This window comes from Rana temporaria, chromosome 8, assembly GCF_905171775.1.
Source record: "Rana temporaria chromosome 8, aRanTem1.1, whole genome shotgun sequence".
Lineage (NCBI taxonomy): Eukaryota > Metazoa > Chordata > Amphibia > Anura > Ranidae > Rana > Rana temporaria.
In genome coordinates, this window is record NC_053496.1 from 65,104,912 (window position 1) to 65,131,650 (window position 26,739).

The 26,739-nt window shown below is 42.1% G+C and overlaps 1 protein-coding gene across 1 annotated transcript in view; it reads right to left on the reverse strand.

Moving 5' to 3' along the window:
- Window positions 1–26,739, reverse strand: part of LOC120947014 (mucin-4-like) — a 68,321-nt gene that overhangs the window by 32,309 nt on the left and 9,273 nt on the right. The window contains exons 2-3 of the mRNA XM_040361926.1: window positions 13,944–14,004; window positions 4,114–8,737 (exon numbers count right to left, since the gene is read on the reverse strand). Of these exons, the coding sequence (XP_040217860.1) occupies window positions 4,114–8,737; window positions 13,944–14,004 (4,685 nt within the window). The remainder of the gene's footprint in view (window positions 1–4,113; window positions 8,738–13,943; window positions 14,005–26,739) is intronic.

Consider the following 26,739-nt stretch of genomic DNA (forward strand, 5'->3'; position numbering starts at 1 on the left):
TTTTGGAACTATGACCAAAAAGTTCAACCTTGGTTTCATCAGACCATAACACATTTTCCCACATGCTTTTGGGAGACTTCAGATTTTTGCAAAATTTTGCCGGGCTTGGATGTTTTTTTTGCAAGAAAAGGCCACTCTACCCCATAGCTCAGACATATGAAGAATATGGAAGATTGTTGTCACATGTACCACACAGCCAGTACTTGCCAGATATTCCTGCAGCTCCTTTAATGTTGCTGTAGGCCTCTTGGCAGTTGGCATCCTCCCTGACCAGTTTTCTTCTCGTATTTTAAGCAATTTTGGAGGGACGTCTAGTTCTTGGTAATGTCACTGTTAGTGGCGGTGCGTCCATAGTGGGCGCAAGAGCGCCGCCCCCTCTCTCCTGCACCCATCACTGCATTGCATGAATCGATCTATTGTCGCCGCTGCCGCCCACTATTCGGGTGTCCGGCCCTCTGTTGAGTGCCGGCCATCTGAATAACACCGGTGGGTGTGTTTTGGAAGCACTTGATTAGAGCGATGGGCTTTAATAGGCTTCCCGATTACAGCCTGTGAGCTCTAATTGGCTTCCAATTGGTTAACCAGAGGACCCACAGGCTATGCGTTCCCTGGTTAACCTCTTCCCAACCGCTCCATAGACAAAAGACGTCTACAGAGCGGTTGAGTTATTCCGGGACGACGTCCCTGGGACGTCCTCCCAGAATCCTTCACTCGCGCGCCCCCTGCGGCGCGCTCCCAGAATCATCTGTGAGCGCCGGGTCTAGAAGACCCGGCGCATCACAGATCGCGGTAAATCGCCGCTGATATCGGCGATTTACCACGTGATCGCTCCGTCAAATGACGGAGCGATCACTTGTAAACAAACCGTCGTCATGTAATGACGCCGGTTCCTCCCTCTCCTCTCTGTACCGATTGGTACAGTGTGAGAGGAGGGGGGGAGCGCGGGGTGTCAGCAGCTGCTGTGGGATGGATCTGTGACAAATGCAGTCACAGATCCATCCATTCTTCCCTGTGCAATACTCTGCAGTACCATCAATACTCTGCAATACCCCCCACACTCTGCAATACCCCCCACACTCTGCAATACCCCCCACACTCTGCAATACCCCCCACACTCTGCAATACTCCCCACACTCTGCAATACCCCCCACACTCTGCAATACCCCCCACACTCTGCAATACCCCCCACACTCTGCAATACCCCCCACACTCTGCAATACCCCCAATACTCCGCAATACCTGCTAATATGACAGAAACAAGAATTTTTTTTTTATTTTTACAGAATTTTCAGTGTTTTTTCTTTTATAGCGCAAAAAATAAAAAACCCAGAGGTGATCAAATACCACCAAAAGAAAGCTCTATTTGTGGGAAAAAAAGGACAAAAATTTCAGATGGGCACAATGTTGTATGACTGAGTTATTGTCATTCAAATTGTGAGAGCACCGAAAGCTGAAAATTGGTCTGGTGAGGAAGGGGGTTTAAGTGCCCAGTGGTCAAGAGGTTAAACAATGCTGTGTTAGGGAATCACTTCCCTTACACTGACCCGCTTTTCAGCCAATCAGGTGCACCGGGTCTGGTTACCGGTCACCTAATTGGCTAAAGCGACATCGAGGGAGCGTGGAGAGCTTTATTTGGGGACAAACTGACTGCATTTGGGGACAAACTGCCTGAATTTGGGGACAAACTGACTGTATTTGGGGACAAACTGGCTGCATTTGGGGGCAAACTGGTGGAGTTTTATGGGCACAGTGGCTGCGTTTAACGGGTGCAGTGGTGGCAATTGATGTTGGGGTTTTTTTTCACTTTGTTTGCGCCACCCCCAAAAAATTTGGAGCACCAGCTGCCACAGTTATGCCATATTTTCTCCACTCGATGATGACTGTGTTCCATGGTATATCTAATGCCTTGGAAATTCTTTTGTATCCTTCTCTTGACTGATACTTTTTAACAATGAGATCCTTATGATGGTTTGGAATCTCTCTGCGGACCTTGGCTTTCGCTGTAGGATGCGGCCAAGAAAATGTCAGAAAAGACCTACTAGAACAGTTGGATTTTGTTTGGCGTTAATCAGAGGCACCTTAAAAGGATGGCAGGTGTGTACTGAGTTGAATGAGATTGCTTAATCCTGAAAACAGCTACATCCCCAGTTATAAGAGGGTGTGCACACTTATGCAACCACATTATTTTATTTTTACTTCCCCGCTAAAAGATTTCAGGTTGTTTTTCAACTGAGCTGTACAGTTTATATGTCACATAAAAGGTGGAAAAAGTTCTGAAATTATTTATCTTTGACTCATTTTTTTACATCACAGAAACCTGACATTTTAACAGGGGTGTTTAGACTTTTTGTATCCACTATATATATATATATATTTATACATATATTTTTTCTTTACACGTGAGGGGTGATCATTATATTATTGTTTTTTTTTTTTTTTAGTTTAAAAGGATCAATGTTGGATGTGCTACATCTTCAATACCACAATGAGATTTTTATTTCTGTCAGTGATTTTCTGTTGACTCCCTTTTCTTTAATTTATTTTCCTTTTGTTTCGGGATAAAAACACAGGGGAGATTTTCCAAATTAGGCCATAACAGCCATGACAGAAGTTCTAACCCAATTAAAAAGCATAAAATCCAGTGTTGGAATGTAAACATATAAACAAAAATATGTAACCACTTAAGGACCACCGCACAATGATATACGTCGATTGTTTGCGGGTCCCGGTGCGCAGCTCCGTGACCGTGCCCGTGGGACCCGCAGACCCGATCACCACCGGTGTCCCGCGATCAGGTCACAGGAGCTAAAGAACGGGGACAAACCTTCCCCGTTCTTCTCTGTGGCTTATCACTGATCGTCCAGCCATGCCCCCCTACAGTAAGAAACACACAATAGGACACATTTAACACCCCCTTATTGGTTAACCCCTTCACTGCCATTGTCATTTTCACAGTAAGCAATGACCGCTGGAGGTCTCCATTTGTAGGTAAGTCCCAAGGCATCTGCTGGTGAGTGTGGACCTGGAGAGATTTGTTTGCGCCCCCAATTTTTTGTTTTTAGCACCAGCCGCCACTGCTTCAAAGGTAAAAGAATGAAAGAGACAATTACGTTTCAGAAATGTTATATTGCGATGTATACTACAGTGAGCACAGAGCCATATTGTACATAAGATTGTGCCATGTGAATCTCTGTCTGTACGCTAAAAGGCAAGTACCCAAGTAAGTATTCTCAAGGCCACATTTCAAATTACAGATACTGTACACCAAAGGTCTAGAGTGGGTACAGATCATGGATTTACGGTATGTCCATCACCATGTTGCTTTGGAACAGTTTGGAACTGTGGGAATTGTACCAACCGGGCAAACAATCTAAGAAGAAATGGCCAGATGAGTTTATATTTTTCCAAATTTTTGGATAAAAGAATCAGTGTAAATCAAGACGTCACTGTATCCCAAACAGCAGACACCTTCAGTAACCTCAATAAGATCAACAGAACCATATTAGTGCTTACTGAATATAAGCAGAGCCGCTACAGACACAATGGGGTTGATTTACTAAAGGCAAATAGACTGTGCATTTTGAAAGTGCAGTTGCTCCAGAGCTTAGTAAATGAGGCAAACTCCACTTAGCAAAGGATACCCAAGCACGTGCAAGGGGGGGGGGGGGATGAATTTTTTGTTTGCACTTGATTTGATGATGGTAGTCAGCACAAGCTTCTCCTTGTGTACTGTACGAAGCTCTGAGCCACCTGCACTTGCAGAGTTCAACTGCATTTTGCAAAGTGCACAGTCTACTGTATTAGTGTAGTGTGCTTTAATATGCATATGGGTAATGTTTCTCCTTGGTAGGATTATTTTATAAGTATGATATTTTAAGATTTTGTTGTTATGTTTACATTTCAGTCTTGGATCACATAATTTTGTCTTATATTTTTACTTAGTGCACTGTTGAAACACCATAAAATGTGGCTTGATCTTATTGCTTAATGTTGTAAGAATGTTGGTGCTTAGATTATAATTAAGTAAAAATTATTGGATTTTATTTGGTGCCCCAAAATATTCTCAGTTAACTTATTTTGCATTACTATCTGAATTTGATGAAGTGAACTCACCAGAGCAATGAGAGCAATGCTGTTGTCCACAGTCACATTTTTTGTTAAGACAATCCCCGAGTCTAAAAATGTTAAGCCTTGACCTTGACAATCTAAAAATATTCTTCTTAATTCCTCTAGGAAAGCACAGTCATTCTTCTTGACTAAAGCTCCATATTCATCTTGTATTGGTTTTGTTACATCAGGAGAGGAACTTGTGCATAGATTACCTGTAACAGTGTTATTACATAAGCCCTGGCTGCTTAGATCAAAGTAGATGTTTTCCCTTTGACCAGATTGATCTTGTGATGTATTATTAAATTGAAAAGTTGATTTTAGTACGGAGCTTGTGACTTGGTAGGGTTGATCAGGAAAAGAGGTTACGCTTTGGCAGGGGGAATCTGCAAAGGTGGACATGCTCTGGTATGGTGGATCAGAAGAAGTAGTGCTTTGGGATGGTGAATAAGAAGAGAAGTCAGTACTATGGTAGAATGGAGCAGGAAAGGAGTTTATACTATCATTGGCTGGATCAGGCGAGGATGCTGTGCTCTGGTAGGGTAGCTTGAGACGGGAGATTGTGGTCTGGCAAATGGAATCAGCAGAGACATTATTAATTTGGTGTGGCAGATCTTCAGACGAGGTTGTGCCCTGGTATGGCAAATCACCAGAGGAAGTCATGTTCTTGCACAATGGATCGAAAGAAATTGTATTCTGGTAGGGTGGGTCAGTAGAGAAGTTTGGCCTATCATTGGCTTGATCAGGAGTGGAAGCTGGGTCCTGGTAGTAAGAATCAAGAATAGAGCCTGCGATCCGATGTAGTGGATCATGAGTGGAGGTTGTTTTCTGGTGTTGTGTGTCATCAGAGGAGGTTGTGCTCTGGTGTGGAGGATCATCGGAGGAGGCTGTGCTCTGGTGTTGTATATCATCTGGGGGGCTTGTGCTCTGGTGTGGTGTATTGTCAGAGGAGGTTGTGCACTGGTATGGAGGATCATCAGAGTTGGTTGTGCTCTGGTGTAGTGGATTATCAGAGGAGGTTGTACTCTGGTGTGGTGGGTCATCGGAGGGGGATGTGCTCAGATGGGGAGGATTATTGGAGGAAGTTATGCTCTGGTGTGGTGGATCATCAGAGGAGGTTGTGCACTGGTTCGGTTGATCATCAAAAGAGGTTGTGTTCTTGTGTAGAAAATCATCAGAGGATATTGTGCTCTGGTATGCTAGATAACCAGAGGAGGTAATTTTTTGGTAAGTTGGATCCAAAAAAGTTGTACACAAATGGGGAGGATCATTGGAGGAAGTTATGCTCTGGTGTGGTGGATCATCAGATGAGGTTGTGCTCTGGTGTTGTGGATCATCATAGAAAGTTGTGCTCTGGTGTTGTGGATCATCGTAGGAAGTTGTGCTCTGGTGTAGTGGATCATCAGAGGATACTGTGCTCTGGTATGCTAAATCACCAGAGGAGGTCATGTTTTGGTAAGTTGGTTCCAAAAAAGTTGTACACAGATGGGGAAAATCATTGGAGGGAGTTATACTCTGGTGTGGTGGATCATCAGAGGAGGTTGTGCTCTGATGTGGAGGTTCATCTGAGGATATTGTGCTCTGGTGTTTTGGATCATCAGAGGAGGTTGTGCTCTGGTGTGGTGGATCATCAGAGGATATTGTGCTCTGGTATGCTAGATCACCAGAGGAGGTCATGTTTTGGTAAGTTGGATCCAGAAAAGTTGTACACAAATGGAGAGGATCATTGGAGGAAGTTATACTCTGGTGTGGTGGATCATCAGAGGAGGTTGTGCGCTGATATGGAGGTTCATCCGAGGAGGTTGTGCTCTGGTGTGGTGGATCATCAGAGGATATTGTGCTCTGGTGTTTTGGATCATCAGAGGAGGTTGTGCTCTGGTGTGGTGGATTATCAGAGGAGGTTGTGCTCTGATATGGAGGATCATCTGAGGAGGTTGTGCTCTGGTGTGGCGGATCATCAGAGGATATTGTGCTTTGGTATGCTAGATCACCAGAGGAGGTCATGTTTTGGTAAGTTGGATCCAAACAAGTTGTACACAGATGGGGAGGATCATTGGAGAAAGTTATACGCTGGTGTGGTGGATCATCAGAGAAAGTTGTGCTCTGATATGGAGGATCATCTGAGGAGGTTGTGCTCTGGTGTGGTGGATCATCAGAGGATATTGTGCGCTGGTGTTTTGGATCATCAGACGAGGTTGTGCTCTGGTGTGGTGGATTATCAGAGGAGGTCATGTTTTGGTAGGCTGGATCCAAAGAAGTTGTGCTTTGGTAGCATGGGTAAGTGGAGACGCCTGTGCTTTGGTAAGATGCATTAGGAAAAAAGGCTTTGTTGTTATTGACTAGATCAGGAAAGGAAGCTGCACTCTGGCAGTGTGGATCAGCAGAGTATGTTGTGTTCTGATTTGGCAAATGATCAAATGAGGTTGTGCTCTGATAGTGTGGATCACCAGAGGAAGTGGTGCTCTGGTATGGTGCATTATCAGAGGGGGGTTTACTCTGGTATGGTAGACCATCAGAGAAGGTCATGCTCTGGTAAACTGGTTCAGAAGAAGTTTTGTTCTGGTAGGATACATCATGAGAGTAGTCAGTGCTCTGGTAGGATGGAACAGTAGAGGATGTTGCATTATTGTTTGCTGGATCAGGGAAGGAAACTGTGCTCTGATAAACAGAGGAGCTTGTTCTCTGGTATGGTGGATAATCATAGGAGGTTGTGCTATAGTAGGGAGGATCAGCAGAAGTTAGGCTTTGGAATGGTGGTTCAGAAGAGTGCCTGGAGTCTCTAAAACAAGGTTTCTGTCTTTGTTTAGAAAGTTCAATATCTCTGTGATGTTCTGCATTCATTACACCACTATAAGCATCATTTTGTTCAAATGTCTTGATAGAATTCTTCATTGCTGTCGAGTTTCTCGTATACACAGAGGTTTGAACCCCCAGTTCTGTGTTTGCCCCCATATTGGATGGACTATGACAGAGCACAGATTTTATGTTTGACATCTCCTTTATATCTTCCAGCTGAGAACACTTATGTGAAAATTTGCTATTTTCTGTGCCCTTGGTTTGAATTGTAATTACAGATGTTATATGGTCCTGTAGCTCACCGTCTTTATGGAATGCTGGCTTTACAAGAGTAATGCTGTTACAGTTATTAGTGTCACCTTCAGCAGAAGTGGACATATTTGTGTTGTCTTCACCACTGGATATGCCTAACTGTGCTGTTAGCCTTCCAAGTGTAACACCTGTTTCCTTAGAACATGTTTCCACATGCGTAGTGTCCGTGTTTTTAAAGCCCATATCGTGTATGTCCTTATTTACACTAATGAAGGGAGGTTTGTTCTGTTGTTCTTTTTCTTTAAAGTAATATATTCCATCTTCTTCACAGTGCTTTACTTTTGTGAAGTAGCCTTCTGCTAAATCACAATCAAGATCCTTCGGACCTTCAGATCCTTCAGTACATTCACCATCAAAAGAATTATGATCTTTAGTGGGTGTAGGACATTGGTTATTCATTTGCTGTTCAAGTGAGGTGAAAACTGACATAGATGCATTTATTGGCTGTCCAAATGGACCACATAAAGGTCCTGAAAGTTTTGATGTCACAAGATTTTCACTAAGGATCTCACCACAGCATTTCCCCACACATTCTGTGCCACAGGTTGGCATACCCTTGCAGCTATTCCCAGGCAGACAAGATCTTGGCACATGCCATACTTTAGCCAGAGAAGATGCATTATATAATTTGTCTGAGACACAATCTTTGACATTCGATCTTTGTATATAAGGACTTTGTGCATTTGGATCAGAGTGTTTTACCCACATACATGTTATTTCTTCTGCAGGATCACATTTTTTAAGTTGACATTTTTCTGGTGAGCTCATATAAACATCACTTAAATCTTCATTTTTCATAATTTTTTTACTGATTTTCAAATAATTTTTATTCTGCTCCAGTGTATTTAGCTGCAGTGTTTCCAAATCACTATAAAGATCGGTGGTGTTGTCTATTCGAAGTTCAGAGTCCCCTATACCACTGTCACCTTTATATTCACTGTGTATTGCCAACGATTCAATTGTTCCCTGTGGATCACACATTAGTTCGCCGAATATCTGTTTTCTTGCAAAAGCATCTTCTGAAAGTTCAAGTTTGTTAAAGATTGTGGTTTTCGTTACATAGGCTGTAGGTTTAATATTTTCATAAATTTCCAAATCATCGCCCATGATGACACTTGATGTTCCAGTTTCTGAACATGTCTCCACACTAAATGGCATAGCAATATTAGCTGTGGGCTTCCCTTGAAAAAATGGTGCAACAGAGATTGGTGGAGGATCTATTAAATGATGAAGTATGCTGTTTTTTTGGCCAACATCTGTGGGCTGTTGAGCTGAGGTTTCACTAACTGCTGTTCTAACCACATGAACATGGCTTTGAGTTCCCCCAGAAGGCAACATCTGTGCTGTAATATCAATACCAGTCTCAGTTGCAATTTGATGCTTCATAGCTGCACCAATACCCTCTTTAGCCATGGTAGTCTCTTGTTTTCCTTCTTGAACTCCGGATGTTGGGCAAGAAATATGTGGATTAAAACCATCTCTTGAGAGCTCGCTGCACTCATCCCCATTTTCTATCATGGCACTGTAAAATGAAAACATTATTAGAACAATTTTGTGAATGATATCAGTTTTTTATTTAGTCAATTATGCTTGTAATAGTCAATATACAGTATGTTGCAGTAATAAGTATTTATAATTCAATTATAATTGTTAAGGGTGAATATTAAGGGTTTGTTTACATAATCAGTGTGTATGCAGGTAGTGGTTAATGCTGCCACCAGCAGGAAGTTAGGGGTTAAATTGGAGTTCCAATTTTTTTTTTATACTCACCTGAAAGGGCGGTTGTTATGCGGAAGTAGCTCTTCTGCCTTTTCTTCCATCGCAGAGGATCTTCAGGCTCGTCCTCCGTCGCCGTGTCTTCTTGTGAATGAGCCACTGCCACTTGTGAATGAGCCACTGCCACTGCCTCCTGGGAACTGTGTGTATCCCAGAAGGCAGCCTCCCATTCACAAAGCGCTGTGCGAGTTGCGCATGCGCAGTAGGAAACGGGCAGTGAAGCCGTAAGGCTTCACTACCTTTTTCCCTTAGTAAGGATGGAGGCGCCAGGATGGAGGCGTCAGGACCGAGGGATCGCCTGCGATCGCCGTCGGGGGACCAACATCGCAGGTGAATTGGACAGGTAAGTGTCCTTATTACACTGTTAGCTGCTAACTGCTAATACAAATCGTGGGTGGAATCCCGCTTTGACTGCATTTCCCGGGTCTTCCTTGGTGGGTTTTCTTGGGTCCGACTCTCACGTCCTGTGTGCTATAAAAAGGAAGAGGATCCTGGAGGGGAAATCTCCCACACAGGAGGTGTCCATTTATGAAAGTGAGAAAAGCCAAGATCCTAATCATCTTGGTTGATCTGTCATGTGTGCCAGTTTATGAAGCTGAGGTGAGGAGCAGAGAACATGTTCTTCAATTTTTATCATAGGACACACCCTTCTGCCATTCACTTTTACATAGACAACCAGTTTATGAAGGTGAGATCTGAGGATCTCACTGGCCATCTCTGTAAAATCTCAGCTTCTCCAGCCCAGAGGTGGAGAATTGTGGTGAGAAGCTGCTGTAAGGTGAGGAAAAAGCCTTTTTTCCTTCTAATATCAGCAATATCAGCACCATTAAAAAAAAACTATATACAGTATGTGTGTGTGTGTATATATATTTTTATATATATATATATATATATATTTTTATATATATATATATACACAGTCATGGCCGAAATTGTTGGCACCCCATAAATTTTTCCAGAACATCAAGTATTTCTCACAGAAAAGTATTGCATTAACACATGTTTTGCTATACACATGTGTATTCCCTTTGTGTGTATTGGAACAGAACAAAAAAAGGGAGGAAAAAAAGCAAATTAGACATAATGTCACACAAAACTCCAAAAATGGGCTGGTCAAAATTGTTGGCACCCTTAACTTAATAGTTGGTTGCATGCTCTTTGGACATAAAATAACTAAAATCAGTCGCTTCCTATAACCATCAATAAGCTTCTTGCACCTCTCACCGGGAATTTTGGACCATTCTTCTTTTGCAAACTGCTCCAGGTCTCTCTTATTGGAAGGATGCCTTTTCCCCACATCAATTTTAAGATCTCTCCACAGGTGTTCAATGGGATTTAGATCTGGATTCCTTGCTGGCCACTTTAGAACTCTCCAGCGCTTTGTTGCCATCCATTTATGGGTTCTTTTTGACATATGTTTGGGGTCATTTTCCTGCTGGAAGACCCAAGATCTCGGACTCAAACACAGCTTTCTGACACTGGGCTCTACAATGCGACCCAAAATCCTTTGGTAATCCTCAGATTTCATGATGCCTTCACACATTCAAGGCACCCAGTGCCAGAGGCAGCAAAACCACCCCAAAACATCATTGAACCTCCACCATATTTCACTGTAGATACTGTGTTTTTTATTTGTAGGCCTCATTCCATTTTCGGTAAACAGTTGAATGATGTGCTTTACCAAAAAGCTCTCTTGGTCTCATCTGTCCCCAAGACGTTTTCCCAGAAGGATTTTGGCTTACTCAAGTACATTTTGGCAAACTGTAGTCTTGTTTTTTTTATGTCTCTGTCAGCAGTGGGGTCCTCCTGGGTCGCCTACCATAGCGTTTCATTTCGTTTGAATATCAACGGATAGTTTGCGCTGACACTGATGCTCCCTGAGCCTACAGGACAGCTTGAATTTCTTTGGAACTTGTTTTGGGCTGCTTATCCACCATCCGGACTATCCTGCATTGCAACCTTTCATAAATTTTTCTCTTCCGTCCATGCCCAGAGAGATTAGCTACAGTGCCATGGGTTGCAAACTTCTTGATAATGTTGCGCACTGTAGACAAAGGCAAATCTAGATCTCTGGAGATGGACTTGTAATCTTGAGATTGTTGATATTTTTCCACAATTTTGGTTCTCAAATCCTCAGACAGTTCTCTTTTCCTCTTTCTGTTGTCAATGCTTAGTGTGGCACACAGACACACAATGCAAAGACTAAGTGAACTTCTCTCCTTTTTATCTGCTTCCAGGTGATTTTTATATTGCCCACACCTGTTACTTGCCACAGGTGAGTTTAAAGGAGCATCGCATGCTTGAAACAATCTTGTTTATCCACAATTTTTGGAGTTGTGTGATATTATGTCCAATTTGCCTTTTTTCCCTCCCTTTTTTTGTTTTGTTCCAATACACACAAAGGGAATAAACATGTGTATAGCAAAACATGTGTTACTGCAATACTGCCATGTGGGACACACAGCAAAAATGTGGAAGAAGGTACTCTGGTCTGATGAGACCAAAATTGAACTTTTTTGCCTAAAGGCAAAAACGCTATGTGTGGCGGAAAACTAACACTGCACATCACCCTGAACACACCATCCCCACCGTGAAACATGGTGGGGGCAGCATCATGTTGTGGGGATGCTTTTCTTCAGCAGGGACAGGGAAGCTGGTCAGAGTTGATGGGAAGATGGATAGAGCCAAATACAGGGCAATCTTAGAAGAAAACCTGTTAGGTAGGGAACATCTTTATCTCCCAGAGCACCATTAGAATCACTGGCCCTCATTATTCATATAGCGAATGTGCCCATCTCTACTAACCAAAGAGCATACTAAACTGTAAACCTGACTTTACTGCAATTTTTGCCATTCCTGCTGTCCCAAAAACAAGCAAAATGCACCCGGGGGTCAAAAAAGTAGACTTTTTGGTTTATGGAATGTTGAAGAGGTACATGGCAGAAATCCAAACTGTCAAGATTGCAATTCAGAGTAAGCCATCATGGGACTGGCTCATAAAAGAGAATCTGGAGTTTAATAAAAAAAAGTATTTGCAAGTACCATTGGGTGACTAAACTTAGGCAGTACTGTTGTTTCGAAATGGTTGCTTAGTTGCTAGTCTAAATTGGTTCACAAACTACTTTCAACTCCTAGCAAAGTTGACTTACAGTTGCATAAGTGCATACTGCCAAGAAATATGTACCGTAACACAAAAACAATGGATAGACAAATGGAGAAATCTGAAGCACCAGGTGCCTAACCATGTGTATATAACATATAATCTTGGCAATAGGCACACTACATCAAGCAAGTGCTTACTGTATGTAAAAGTCATGTTAAGGACATCAGTAGTAATTCAAACTCACTAAAAGAACAAGATGATTTTTCATTAAACAAACATTTCAAAAAGATTTATGGATAATTAATCAGAACGTAATAGCTTTTAAGAATTGTAAATTAACTTTTTAGGCCAGTATGGGTATTTTCTAAATACTGTTACCAGGCTAGTCAGTCTATATATAAAAGTCCAAAATAATGTCAGTTTTTCTTACAAATGTTGATAAAGTTGCACTTATATTGTAGCCTTCTCTGCCTCTTGTCTCCGCCGCCAATCCTATACTCACCTGTCCCCTATCCAGCAAGATACTGCTGATGAAACTGCATAGCCACTTGGCAAAGTGTTCGGTACTTGGCCCATGCATGCAATTTCCACTCTCCATTCAGGGAGACTTTGTGCTCCTTTATCAGGCAGAGTACAAACCCTTCATTAGATTGAATGGAAAGTGCACAGGGCATGAGCGGCGCTCAGAAAAGATTTTAAAAAATCGGCTGTGTTGCCAACAATAACTTTCTGGATCAGGGATAGGTGAGTATGCCACTGGCAGAGGAAATTAAAGCGGAGGTTCACCCAAAAAATAAATTTTTAACATTACATTCAGCCGAGTTGTCATAATGACAAGCGGCTGTTTTTTTTTATTTTATCCCCGTACATACCATATTTTCACCGCCGCTTCTGGGTCGTCTTCTGCGGGACTGGGCGTTCCTAATTGATTGACAGGCTTCCGACCGTCGCATACTGCGCGTCACGAGTTGCCGAAAGAAGCCGAACATCTGTGCGCAGGCGCCGTATAGAGCCGCACCGACGTTCGGCTTCTTTCGGCAACTCGTGACGCGCTGTATGCGACGGTCGGAAGCCTGTCAATCAATTAGGAACGCCCAGTCCCGCAGAAGACATACCTGGAAGCGGCGGTGAAAATACGGTATGTACGGGGATAAGATTAAAAAAAAACAGCCGATTTTCATTATGACAACTCGGCTGAATGTAATGTTAAAAAATTTTTTTTAGGTGAACCCCGGCTTTAAGGCAGGTGAAACCACCGTATAGGTGTAACTATCCTAAAATATGTGCCATTTACTTAGATTAGTTCTCAAATACATAAGCATTCAAAGAAGACCTATGAGCACATAAATATGGGAACGTTTTTTGCTGACTTGTTTGTAAAGGTGCAGAATTCAGGGATGCCTTCTTAAACTTGTTTTTACAATATAACGAGTCAATGACCTGGAATGAGCAAGTAGCCCATGAAGTCTGAGGCCCCGTACACACGACCGAGTTTCTCGGCAGAATTCAGCCAGAAACTCGATCGGAACTGGATTCTGCCGAGAAACACAGTCGTGTGTACACTTTTCACAGAGGAAACCGACGAGCAACTCGTCGGGCCAAATAGAGAACATGTTCTCTATTTCCTCGTTGTTCAATGAGGAAAGTTGGCCCGCCGAGATCCTTGGCGGCTTCAACACAGAACTCGACGAGGAACTCGATGTGTTTGGCACGTCGAGTTCCTCGGACGTGTGTACGGGGCCTGACAAGTCTCAACTCCCATCCTATATGCTTGCAGTAAGCAGTGGCAGGTCCCTTATTTCCGTCCTCATGGGTTGCTATACTAAACATATATGTAATAATAACTTACTCAGTAGAGGAATTCTTGTTGCAGTTTTCTGCGGAATCTGCGGCAGTCTCGGCAGGGAAGCCTTAATGAACAAACAAATGTACTTTGTCAGGTAAACTGAGAGTGTAATAATGCAATTTAAACTATTTACCACATGCATAGGCAGGTCTATTACTCTCTCTTTTTAGAGTCAGGTTTAGTATAATTATCACAGTAGCTGACACTTGCCTCCGTCCCTGCAGGATGAACAGAAAGAAGGACAGATGTCTCTGACAGTGAAAAGGAGAGGAGGGTCACTGGAAATCCATTCCAGATACACTAGTTTCCTAAGGTTTTAGCTGAGCAGCCAGACATTAAAATCCAGAGAGCACCAGACAAAAACAAGCTGATGAATTCCATCGTCAGCTCTCCTGGGTCTCAGCCTGTGCTGAAGTCTCTGTTTTCAACTCCATCAACCAAAAATGTAAGGAAGGAAAACAGAGTAAAGCTTGCAAATGATGTGAACTTAAAAGTCTGAAGTTAAGCAGGCAAATAGCTATTTTGGTTCAGCAAATAATCAAGAACTAAACTAACTAATTTAAGTAGATGGTGGCAACTCCACTGTTGGCTCCACACTGCTGAGCACCATAAAGCCTTGTACACACGACAGGTTAACCAGAGGACAACGGTCTGAAGGACCGTTGTCATAGGTTAACCGATGAAGCTGACTGATGGTCCGTCACGCCTACACACCATAGGTTAAATAACCGATCGTGTCAGAACGCGGTGACGTAAAACACGACGTGCTGAAAAAAATGAAGTTCAATGCTTCCAAGCATGCGTCGACTTGATTCTGAGCATGCGTGGATTTTTAACCGATGGTCGTGCCTACTAACGATCGGTTTTGACCTATCGGTTAGGAATCCATAGGTTAATTTTAAAGCAAGTTGGCTTTTTTTTAACCTATGGTTAAATACCCTATGGGGCCCACACACGATCGGTTTTGAGCGATGAAAACGGTCCTTCAGACCGTTGTCCTCTGGTTAACCTATCGTGTGTACGAGGCCTAAGTGTCTCCGTAAAGAACCCAACAACTCAGCTATATGCAGAGTATAAAGAAGCAGTCAAACTTGCACCAACACATAAGCCTGCTCTGGCTTTAGAATGTTGGAAAGCTGCTGCAGATAGGACTCTTTTACCAGTCAGATGTTGCTGGATAAATGACCAACAACATCTGGAAAACAACAGGAACACAGACACAGGAAATGACATCATAACCATGTAGTTCCACTACATTATTTAAAGGGTCACTAAAGGAATTTTTTTTCTTAGCTAAATAGCTTCCTTTACCTTACTGCAGTCCTGGTTTCATGTCCTCATTGTTCGTTTTTGCTTTGATGTTGCTGTAAATCCTCTCTGTTCTGGACACTTCCTGGTTGTCCGTTTCCTGATCCCCACAGTACTGGGAGATTTCTCACTGTGGTGACTAATCAAGGAGGTGTGATTACTGTGTGTAAAACGAAACTGGATTGGTGCTGAGGAGTTTTAGACAAAGTATCACTGCCCTCTATTGGCTCTCTGTACATCAGAGAACCAGGAAACAACAGCAACAACGAAACTAAACTGCAGGCACATTATATGATTGTTTTTTTTAATCTATTTTTAATCATTGTTAAAAGGAATCAGTTAACTATTATGTCTCTATACCCTGTAAACAGTAATTTCAGCTAAAAGAAATGTTTCCTTTAGTGACCCTTTAAGCGTTAAACATAAAACACACTACCACCTAGTGGCAGGACTAATAGTCACATTATAATATATGACATTGGTTGTTCCACCTACAGTGCATCAGGAATGTATTCACAGCGTTTTACTTTTGCCACATTTTGTTATGTTACAGCCTTATTTCAAAATGGATTACATTAATTATTTTCCTCAAAATTCTACAAACAATACCCCATAATGACCAGTGTGTGGATTGCGCTAACTTCTGTGCCAATTTAAATCATACCACTTCTTATCGTGCCAAAAGATTATTTTATACTAAATAAATGTGTATGCCCTATTTATTGTGAGAAATCCTTACGGATAGTACTCCCAATACCACCTTTTCAATCAATATGGTATACTCTAAATCTGTATTATAGCGAACAGACCAATTCAAATATTATATAAAAAAAAACTTGTGAATAAAATGTGCAATATTATTAACAAGTTATCAATCATCAACTCAACAAAGTGCATATGCAAAAAATTGTGCAATATTATCAACCAGTTAGGGTGAGAGATTTGTAAAAGGTGTAACCTTGTATGAAAAAAATTCAAGTCCTTAGTGAGTCCTTTCAATGCCGTTCCTATTTCGTGGTTTATTGCTTCTACTTCCACCTTTAAAGTGCTTCCACCACCACCTAATAAAAATGGCCACTCACCCGATGGATATGAGTGTGTGCCTTTGGTTCATTACAGGATAACCACTCCGTAGCAATAGGTCAATCAGCAGCTTTTCCAAGCAGTGTGACAAAATCTCTTGCTCTATTATTGCTCATAAAAATGGATAGCCATCATAGCATAGTATGTCACCACTATTTATTAAAAGGTTAAAAACAACAGCTTTTAAACTCACATTTGATGGTGCGATTGCGCCGGCACCAAGCTGATCCAGCCGGGTATGCAGGGTGGGTAATGTCGGCGTATTTGCCGCTGTGTTTCCTCTGTCGGCGTGTGCCTCAGCCTAGTTTTTGTTTGGCAGAAAAATAACGAATATCACCCAGCAGCCTCTACGCATTTCTCATTTCCATTTGCGTCATCAGGAAGCCCTTCCTGATGAAGCAAATGGAAATGCGAAACCTGACCAATACCATACTTACAGTGAAGCATGGTGGTGGCAGCATCATGCTATGGTGAGTTTTTTTCTTCAGGAGGAACTGGGAGACTAGTCATGATCGAGGGAAAGATGAATGCAGCAATGTACAGAGACATCCTTGATGAAAACCTGCTCCAGAGCGCTCTGAACCTCAGACTGGGGCAAAGATTCATCTTCCAATAGGATGATGACCCTAAGCACACAGCCAAGATAACAAAGGAGTGGCCACCGGACAACCCTGTGAATGTCCTTTAGTGGACCAGCCAGAGCCCAGACTTGAATCCGATTGAACATCTTTGGAGAGATCTGAAAATGACTGTGCACCGACGCTCCCCAACCAACCTGCTGGAGCGTGAGAGGTCCTCCAAAGAGGAATGGGAGAAACTGCCCAAAAATAGGTGTATCAAGCTTGTAGCATCGTACTCAAAAAGACTTGAGGCTGTAAATGGTGCCAAAGGTGCTTTAACAAAGTATTGAGCAAAGGCTGTGAATACTTATGTACATGTTATTTTTTTTGTTTTTTTGATTTTTAATAAATTTGCAAAAATGTCAAACAAATAATTGCCTTATTCCTCTCTCCTGCAGTCCCTGGAAGCCACTCCTCTATCCTGCTGATCGGTCATGTCTCTCTGATGTCATCATGTACAATGCAGAATCAGTGGTTCTGTATTATTGTACGTGAGGATGTTGAGGGCCCTCCCACAACCTGGGAGTATCAGAGAATGCTGGCTGTCAGGGAAGTAAAGAATAAAGTAATCATTCTACTCAGTTAATCCCTCTATAATCTGGAGAGCTCAAGATCATCAGTCAGCCGATTCTAAAAGCGTAAATTGTCTTACGCTCTCAAAACAAGCAAACACAAACATCGTTCTTTAGCGAAATATAGGCGAACAGTCCTTAGTCCTAGTAATAATGAAGACCACAAAAATAGCTCACCACCAGTATCACCATCCCACACTTGGGATTAGGATTCCTGTCTGTTTCAGGATCCAAGAAAAGCCATAGGAGCTCAGCAAAACTAGGTTTCAATAGCCAGACAGTCCACACAATTTCAAAGCTGTGGACTACTTCACACCACCTCATAGAAACCTACTGACAACTTCCTGTTGCTTTACTAGCCTCCCTTGCAGGAGGTTAACCCTTTTGGGATCAAAGTCCCTGTAATCAAGTTTTGGAGGCTCTTTCCCACCCCAAGTCTCTCCGCATCCTGGGCTCCAAATAAGAATTTATCAATCCAGAGATTACTTAAATTTGTCCTCTCCTCTCCAACTGCACTAACCTGGAATCCCTCACTATGCATTGGTGAGTACTAAAGCTGTCCCTTTAACTCTCCCTTAAAGGGACCACAACCCAAATTGTGGGGAAATATATCTCCCGTCCAGGACCCATCCCAGGTATGATGTTCACCCCGTAGATTAAATGAGTATTACCGCCTTACTTTTGGGGGTGTGGGAAGGGGGGCTACCAAAAGGGCCCACCCACATCCTGGGAGCACCAGAGAAAGTGGCAGCTGCTGGGGGAACGAAGAATAAGGTCAGTACTGTGCTTATTCCCACCCCCTTGGCTGAAGCAAGCATTTAACCCTTACAGTGAGGAAGAGGAACACCGCAAGCATAGGCGTGCGCAGGGGGTGTGCCAGGTGTGCCTGGGCACACACTAATCACTATATGCAGTGCCAATTCTCCCTAATGCCTGGGCTTCCCCCAATGTTGTGCCCCCCACCCCATCCCACAGTGCCGCTGGCTTCCCTTCTCTCTCCCTAGGCTGCTGCGGGGGATGTTTCAGGATGGAGAGCAGGGGAAGGGGATATGTAATTTACAAGCCCCATTCTTTTACTAAATTAACACAGTGAACACACTCTCTCATTTGTCCATTCATAACTGAAGAATAGTAAACTGTGCTTAGTATGCCTAAGTTTGTGAATATACAGGATCCACTCAACACAGAGCACGTCCCATTTATTCACTGCCCTGTACAGCTGAGGCTCCAGAGAAAGGCATGTGTGTTTGAGCTTTGGGGTACACACCCTAATGCAATAGGCTGCGCACACTTATGACCGCAAGCATAATTTTTTATCCAGCACAACGCGGTAGACATGTGCTTATAGTCAGGGTACATTGGGTATATTTTCAAGTATAGTAGACCATTCCTCATCTGAAATATGTTTTATGTCTTTAGACCATTGGGTTCTATCAATGGAGAACATGGCATGTGATACTTCAGACATAAATAAGCTACTGTATGCGAGTATCTTGGGAAGAAATAGCATGTCAAATTTGTAGATATTTGTAAAACATGTTATTCGGCAATACCATATTCCTCCTTCAGTGTCTGAAAGTCTTTCAGCACTTGACCTTGATACAGTTGTAAGATGTAAACAAGAACATAAATGGCCCAGGTACTAAACCTCTGCAGTTTCTGAAGCTCAACAAGGTTTTTATTGTTAAAGATACGAGTAAAAGAGGTGAAACCCAACTAACTGAAAAGTTTAGCTTTACACCAAATTTTGTCAATCAGCTATAAAGTAGGGTACTGATATTTAAATCTAAATTCCCCCACTTCCAAACACTCAACAAATTATCATTAGAAGTACAGTGGCTAGTATACGTTTTATGGGATCATGGTTGGATGGGTCACGCCAGGCCGTGAAATGCTTTAGTTCTGCAGTCATATAGTAGTATAGCAGGTTAGGTACCACCAACCCTCCTGAGTCTTTTGGTTCCTGCAACATTTCCAGTTTGATACAGGGTATTTGTTTTTCCCAGTTGATCGTGAAGCCGAAAAAGGATCCAAATTTACAAATTAGTGACATAAGGTTTGAAATGGAGTCAGAGGTGTTGCCCAGAAAAAGCAGAGCATCGTCAGCATATAAGGCCAATTTTTCCTCTGTGTTTCGAAATAGTCAAAATCATATGCTGTAGTCTACCCCGATAGCCGCTGCCAAAGGTTCAATTGCAAGGGCAAAGAGCAGTGGAAATAAGGAGCATCCCTGCCTCGTTCCTCTTTTCAGCTCAAAGGATGAAGGTAAATGCATTGTTAATTTGAAGGCAGGCGGAGGGTGCTATGTATAAAAGCTCAATCCAATAGAAAAAAGTTTGCCCCAAATTGAACTTGTCTAGAACCCTCCATAGGAATCGCCACTCTACGCTATCAAATGCCTTAGTGGCATTGAGTGATAGCATAGCCCTGTTGCCCATATTATCTGTAGGTACTTGCATATTTAAGTACAGTCTACGAAAGTTGTTCGTCGTTGATCGATTGGGAATGAATCCTGATTGATCATGGTGAATAAGGTTGGCTATCACGTTTGAGAGTTTCATTGTACTTTGGTTATAAGTTTTAGATCAGTAGTTAAAAGTGAAATAGAGCGGCAGGATTCTGGTTAATTCCTTCCCCAGCTTCAATACAACTATTACTGCTTCATACATGGACATTATGAGAGAACCCAGTGGTTCCCTGTTTGTTTTCTGTGCAGCTGACGTCACACGCCAGTCCACGAGACTCCGGTTCAGCCGCCACTTCCATCTACGGACATAGCCGGTTTCTCCCCGCCGAGGACACCCCTGGATGCACCCTCTATCTCTGGACCTTATACCAGCTAGGACACCGCCATTGTCCCGTCCTGAGTATCGCTTCATTTACTACTATGTAAGTGTTGGATATACTAATTTGTTACTTCATTAAAACAAATCACTCAGAGGCGCTTTTCTTGTTTGTTTTTTCATTATGAGAGAGGGTTCTCTCATAATGACATTATGCTGTGATTATGGTAAGTAATTCAGGCAATAGTATATCCCCAACTTTTTTCATATAGTTCTATCAGTAATTCATCGCTACCAGGAGTTTTAGAATTTGAAAAGGAGGCCATCGCCTGTTGCAGTTCTTCTAAGGTAATAAGATTTATTCCTATCTTTAGCAGAAATATAGGTAACTCATATACGCTTATTTCGATATTTTCACTATATTTTAACCTGAATTATGACTAGCAAAACAATATGTGTAAAACAGGTAATTCTAGCAGAGGGGTGTTGCTTTAGACACCAAAGTTGTGTGCTTATGGGCTGTTGTGACAAAAAAAGCTGGCATTGGTAGGCAGTGAATGCCATGAACAATGTAACAGAGGACCCTCCTAACTGTTAATAACAATTGCAATACATGAAAAGAAGCATGAAACAATCTCTGACTACAGACAAAATAAAGGTTAGCAGCCATGTAATTCCCAGAATTGCACAATCCGATGCTCTATAAAACAGAGCCTGTCACCTGACATGGTATTATTCTTAGAACACTTCCTCATACGCTCCATTTTAGCACACTCATATCAGCTTTCATCTTTCTCACCTAGGTTCAATTTATCAATAATAAAAAAAAAAAGAATAAACTTTGTTGTGCTTGAAAACAAGTCAAAAATATTTTCTTTGCATGAAAGGAGGTGTGCACAAAGGAAAACCAGCATGGGAACATTTTTCAAAAATGTGTTTTAGTGTATTTGTGTGCAAAAAAAATAGCAATGAAACTACTGTAGTTACTGTACTGTTACTGTACTTAAAAAGTCAGAAGAAATACAAAAAATAAAATCCGGGCCATTGCATGCTTACACATGGAAAATGGATTGGTCATGTGCATACATTTATATAAATGACAATGGACTCCACAAATGAAGCTTTTGTGTGGCAAAACTAGAAACCTAGGCCCAGATTCTCATATATGGGCGTAAAACTGTGCGGGCGTAACGTATCTGATTTACGTTACGCCGCTGCAAGTTTTACAGGCAAGTGCTTTATTCACAAAGAACTTGCCTGTAAAGTTGCGGCGGCGTAGCATAAATCACCGGGCGCAAGCCCGCCTAATTCAAATTGGCTGGGTAGGGGGCATGTAGCATTTAAATTAGGCGCGTTCCCGCGCCAAATGTACTGCGCATGCGCCGTCCGGAAAATATCCCAGGGTGCATTGCTCCAAATGACGTCGCAATGATTTAGACGTAAATGGCGTCCAGCCCCATTCACGGACGACTTAAGCAAACAACGTAAAATTTTAAAATTTTGACGCGGGAACGACGGCCATACTTAACATTTGTTGCCCCTCATATAGCAAGGGGAACTTTACGCCGCGCAAAACTAACGTAAACGTCGTAACTTCACTGCGGCGACCGCGCGTACGTTCGGGAATTCGCGTATTTAGCCAATTTGCATACTCAACGGGGAAAACGACAGAGGCGACACCTAGCGGCAAAAAAAAAAATTGCATTTAAGATCCGACAGCGCAAGAGCCTTACGCCTGTCGGATCTAATGGATATCTATGCGTAACTGATTCTAATGCCTAGTACACACGAGAGGATTTATCCGCGGATACGGTCCTTCGGACCGTTTCCGCGGATAAATCAATCCATCGGTCAAAAATCACGCATGCTCAGAATCAAGTCGGTGCATGCTCGAAAGCATTGAACTTCATTTTTCTCAGCACGTCGTCGTGTTTTACGTCACCGCGTTCTGACAAGATCGGATTTTTAACCGATGGTGTGTAGGCAAGACTGATGAAAGTCAGCTTCATCGGATATCTGATGAAAAAATCCATCGGTTCGTTTTCATCAGGCGAACCGATCGTGTGTACAGGGCACTTTACCCACTCCGGGGGGAGTGGCGACGTTTGAGCTATCTGTACTGAGAGCAGGCTTTCTCTCCATGCTTTGATATCCAAGGCCTGATACCACAGTTTCCTCTTGCTCATCAACCCTTTCTCTACTGTGTGCTATGTTGATGTTGGCTATGTTAGCCTTGGAATAAAGCATTGGAAAATCCACGCTGTTGTCTGGACATTTGCTCCTTATCCACACTCACAAGTTATACCCCTAGACAAGAGAACTTGGTAACTTAATACGCCGATCCCAAACTATCCAGCGGCTCCATCAGGGGTGAGCGCTACACGTGCAAGACCCAAAACTAACCAGCAGCTCCTACGGGGGTAGTGCTACAATAGTATTTTTTTAAACACGAGTTTAGGCTGGGTTCACACTACTACACTACTTTCATCCTACTTTGCTCTGCTACATTGGTCCTACATTTATCCTACATTGGTCCTACATCCATCCTACTTTCATGAACAGGATACTACTTTGGTCCGACTTCAATGATATTCAATGGGCTGAAGTAGGATCAATGTAGGACCAAAAGTAGTACAGGGAGCATTTTCAAAGTCGGACCGACTTATGTAGGACCAGTTAAGACAGCTCTCATAGGGAAACATTGATTTTCACACGTCATGCTACATGAGGCTCCCAATGTAGGACTGTTTGTAGGACAAGTGTGAACCCAGCCTCAATGATATTCAATGGGCCTGAAGTAGGATCAATGTAGGACCAAAAGTAGTACAGGGAGCATTTTCAAAGTCGGACCAACTTGTGTAGGACGCTACAAGACGCTCTCATAGGGAAACATTGAACACAGAGCAAAGTAGGATGAAAGTAGTGTAGTAGTGTGAACCCAGCCTCAGTGTCACTTCAGCCCCGGTCGCACCTGTGCAACTTGTCATGCAATTTGAAGTTTCAAATCACATGACAATTAGCACCCTATTTTCTGCAATGGAAGAAGTCAAAATAGTGCGACTCAATCAGAGTCACGCTGATTTTGAAAGTAGTTTGTGCACTACAACTTTTGCAGGTTCAGGTATGACAGTCGTACGGTACAGATGTCTTCCAACTCGCACCTGAAGTCACACTGACATGCGGCTTTGAAATAGTGTGTCTTGACTTGAAATTGCACTATTTAAAAGCCTCATTCGGTGTGACCGTACACACAATGTATAAGATTGACCACTTCCGCTTCTGCCTTTTTTAATGTTTCAGTGTAAAAGAGCCTCATAAGTTTCTTGAGCAGTCACTGGAGACGACTAGCGACAGATTTCACAACTTCCTGAATTTTTTCTTATGCATGTTCCATAGGATTGTCTAATGTACTACTGTAGCTGGTTTATTAATTGACAAACAACTAATTAGATAAATTATATATTTGTCCCAGGCAGGGTTGCTGACCATCAGTAAGGCATACTAAACGCGGGTTTAAAATCGTGCGAGTTCCATTGAACTCACACTATTTCAAACCCGCATTCCAGTGCGAGTTCAGGGGCGATTTGAAAGACATCTGTGCGGGTTCATGCATAGATGTCTACTGAAATCGCCCCTGATGTTGCCAAAAGTAGTGCAGGAACTACTTTTGGAAATTGTTGCGGCGCTGCAAAGTCGGCATTGCACCGATTGGGACAGCAGCGTTGCTGGCAATAGGCTGTGATTTGGCATGCAATTTGACATGTCAAATTGCACCGATGTGAACGGGGGCTTAGAGGCGTTTGACAGATGCGAGGAGGCTATATGTTACCTCATTAGCACCTGTTTTAACCCTGTAAATGCTGCATCATTGCTCCCTAACCACATACATTGCTAGATTCAAAGGGTATAATTTTTGCTGTGTCTCTGAAGCAAAGCATTGCAGCCATGACGTGTATAACCCTGTCTGTCTGCCTTTTCAGCCTAAGGGGGTGGAAAAAATGTGGCTCAATGTGCTAATTATACAGCCCCATCCTGACCCTAATGCCGCGTACAGACGGTTGTTTTTTGTGATAAAAAAAAACGACGTTTTTGAAAACGTCATTTAACCACTTGACAACTGGGCACTTAAACACCCTTAATAACCAGACCAATTTTCAGCTTTTGGTGCTCTCACGTTTTGAATGACAATAACTCAGTCATACAACACTGTAACCAAATGAAATTTTTGTCCTTTTTTTCCCACAAATAGAGCTTTCTTTTGGTGGTATTTGATCACCTCTGCGTTTTTTTTTCCCGCTATTAATGAAAAAAGAACGAAAATTTTGTAAAAAAATGAATTTTTCTTCATTTCTATCATATCATTTTGTAAAAAAGTAATTTTCCTCATACATTTGGCCTAAAATGCATACTGCTACATATTTTTGGTAAAAAAAAAAAAAAATTGGATATTATTTAGTCTGGGTGAAAGTTATAGGGTCTACAAGCTTTGGTACCAATTTCTGAAAATTGAACAATTTGATCACACCTGAAGTACTGACAGCTTCTCTCATTTCTTGAGACCCTAACAAGCCAATAAAGTACAAATACCCCCCAAATGACCCCTTTTTGGAAAGTAGACATTCCAAGGTAGTTAGTAAGAGTCATAGTTAGTTTTTTGAAGTTGTCATTTTTTCCCACAATTCTTTGCAAAATTAAGATTTTTTTTTTTTTTTTTTCATACCAATATTGTCATTATAACAGGTTATTTCTCTCACATGGCATGTATATTCCACAAATGACACCCCAAAATATATTCTGCTGCTCCTCCTGAGTATGGCGATACCACATGTGTGAGACTTTTACACAGCGTGGCCACATACTGAGGCCCAACACCGAAGTAGCAACTTCAAGCATTCTAGGAGCATAAATTACACATCTAATCTCTCAACCACCTATTACACTTTTGAAGGCCCTGGAGCACCAGGACAATGGAAACGCCCACAAAGTGACCCCATTTTGGAAAGCTAACACCCCAACGTATAATCTATGAGGCATAATGAGTCTTTTGAACAGTTCATTTTTTTGCAGATGTTTTTGGAAAATGTGGAAAAAAAATGAAAACGCATTTTTTTTACACAAAGTTGTCCATTTATAGGATATTTCCAACACATAGCATGTACATAGCAAAAATTACACCCCAAAATTTATTCTGCTGCTCCTCCTGAGTATGGCGATACCACATGTGTGAGACTTTTACACAGCGTGGCCACATACAGAGGCCCAACACCGAAGTAGCAACTTCAAGCATTCTAGGAGCATAAATTACACATCTAATCTCTCAACCACCTATTACACTTTTGAAGGCCCTGGAGCACCAGGACAATGGAAACGCCCACAAAGTGACCCCATTTTGGAAAGCTAACACCCCAACGTATAATCTATGAGGCATAATGAGTCTTTTGAACAGTTCATTTTTTTGCAGATGTTTTTGGAAAATGTGGAAAAAAAATGAAAACGCATTTTTTTTACACAAAGTTGTCCATTTATAGGATATTTCCAACACATAGCATGTACATAGCAAAAATTACACCCCAAAATTTATTCTGCTGCTCCTCCTGAGTATGGCGATACCACATGTGTGAGACTTTTACACAGCGTGGCCACATACAGAGGCCCAACACCGAAGTAGCAACTTCAAGCATTCTAGGAGCATAAATTACACATCTAATCTCTCAACCACCTATTACACTTTTGAAGGCCCTGGAGCACCAGGACAATGGAAACGCCCACAAAGTGACCCCATTTTGGAAAGCTAACACCCCAACGTATAATCTATGAGGCATAATGAGTCTTTTGAACAGTTCATTTTTTTGCAGATGTTTTTGGAAAATGTGGGAAAAAAATGAAAACGCATTTTTTTTACACAAAGTTGTCCATTTATAGGATATTTCCAACACATAGCATATACATAGCAAAAATTACACCCCAAAATATATTCTGCTGCTCCTCCTGAGTATAGCGATACCACATGTGTGAGACTTTTACACAGCGTGGCCACATACAGAGGCCCAACACCGAAGTAGCAACTTCAAGCATTCTAGGAGCATAAATTACACATCTAATCTCTCAACCACCTATTACACTTTTGAAGGCCCTGGAGCACCAGGACAATGGAAACGCCCACAAAGTGACCCCATTTTGGAAAGCTAACACCCCAACGTATAATCTATGAGGCATAATGAGTCTTTTGAACAGTTCCTTTTTTTGCAGATGTTTTTGGAAAATGTGGAAAAAAAATGAAAACGCATTTTTTTTACACAAAGTTGTCCATTTATAGGATATTTCCAACACATAGCATGTACATAGCAAAAATTACACCCCAAAATATATTCTGCTGCTCCTCCTGAGTATGGCGATACCACATGTGTGAGACTTTTACACAGCCTGGCCACAT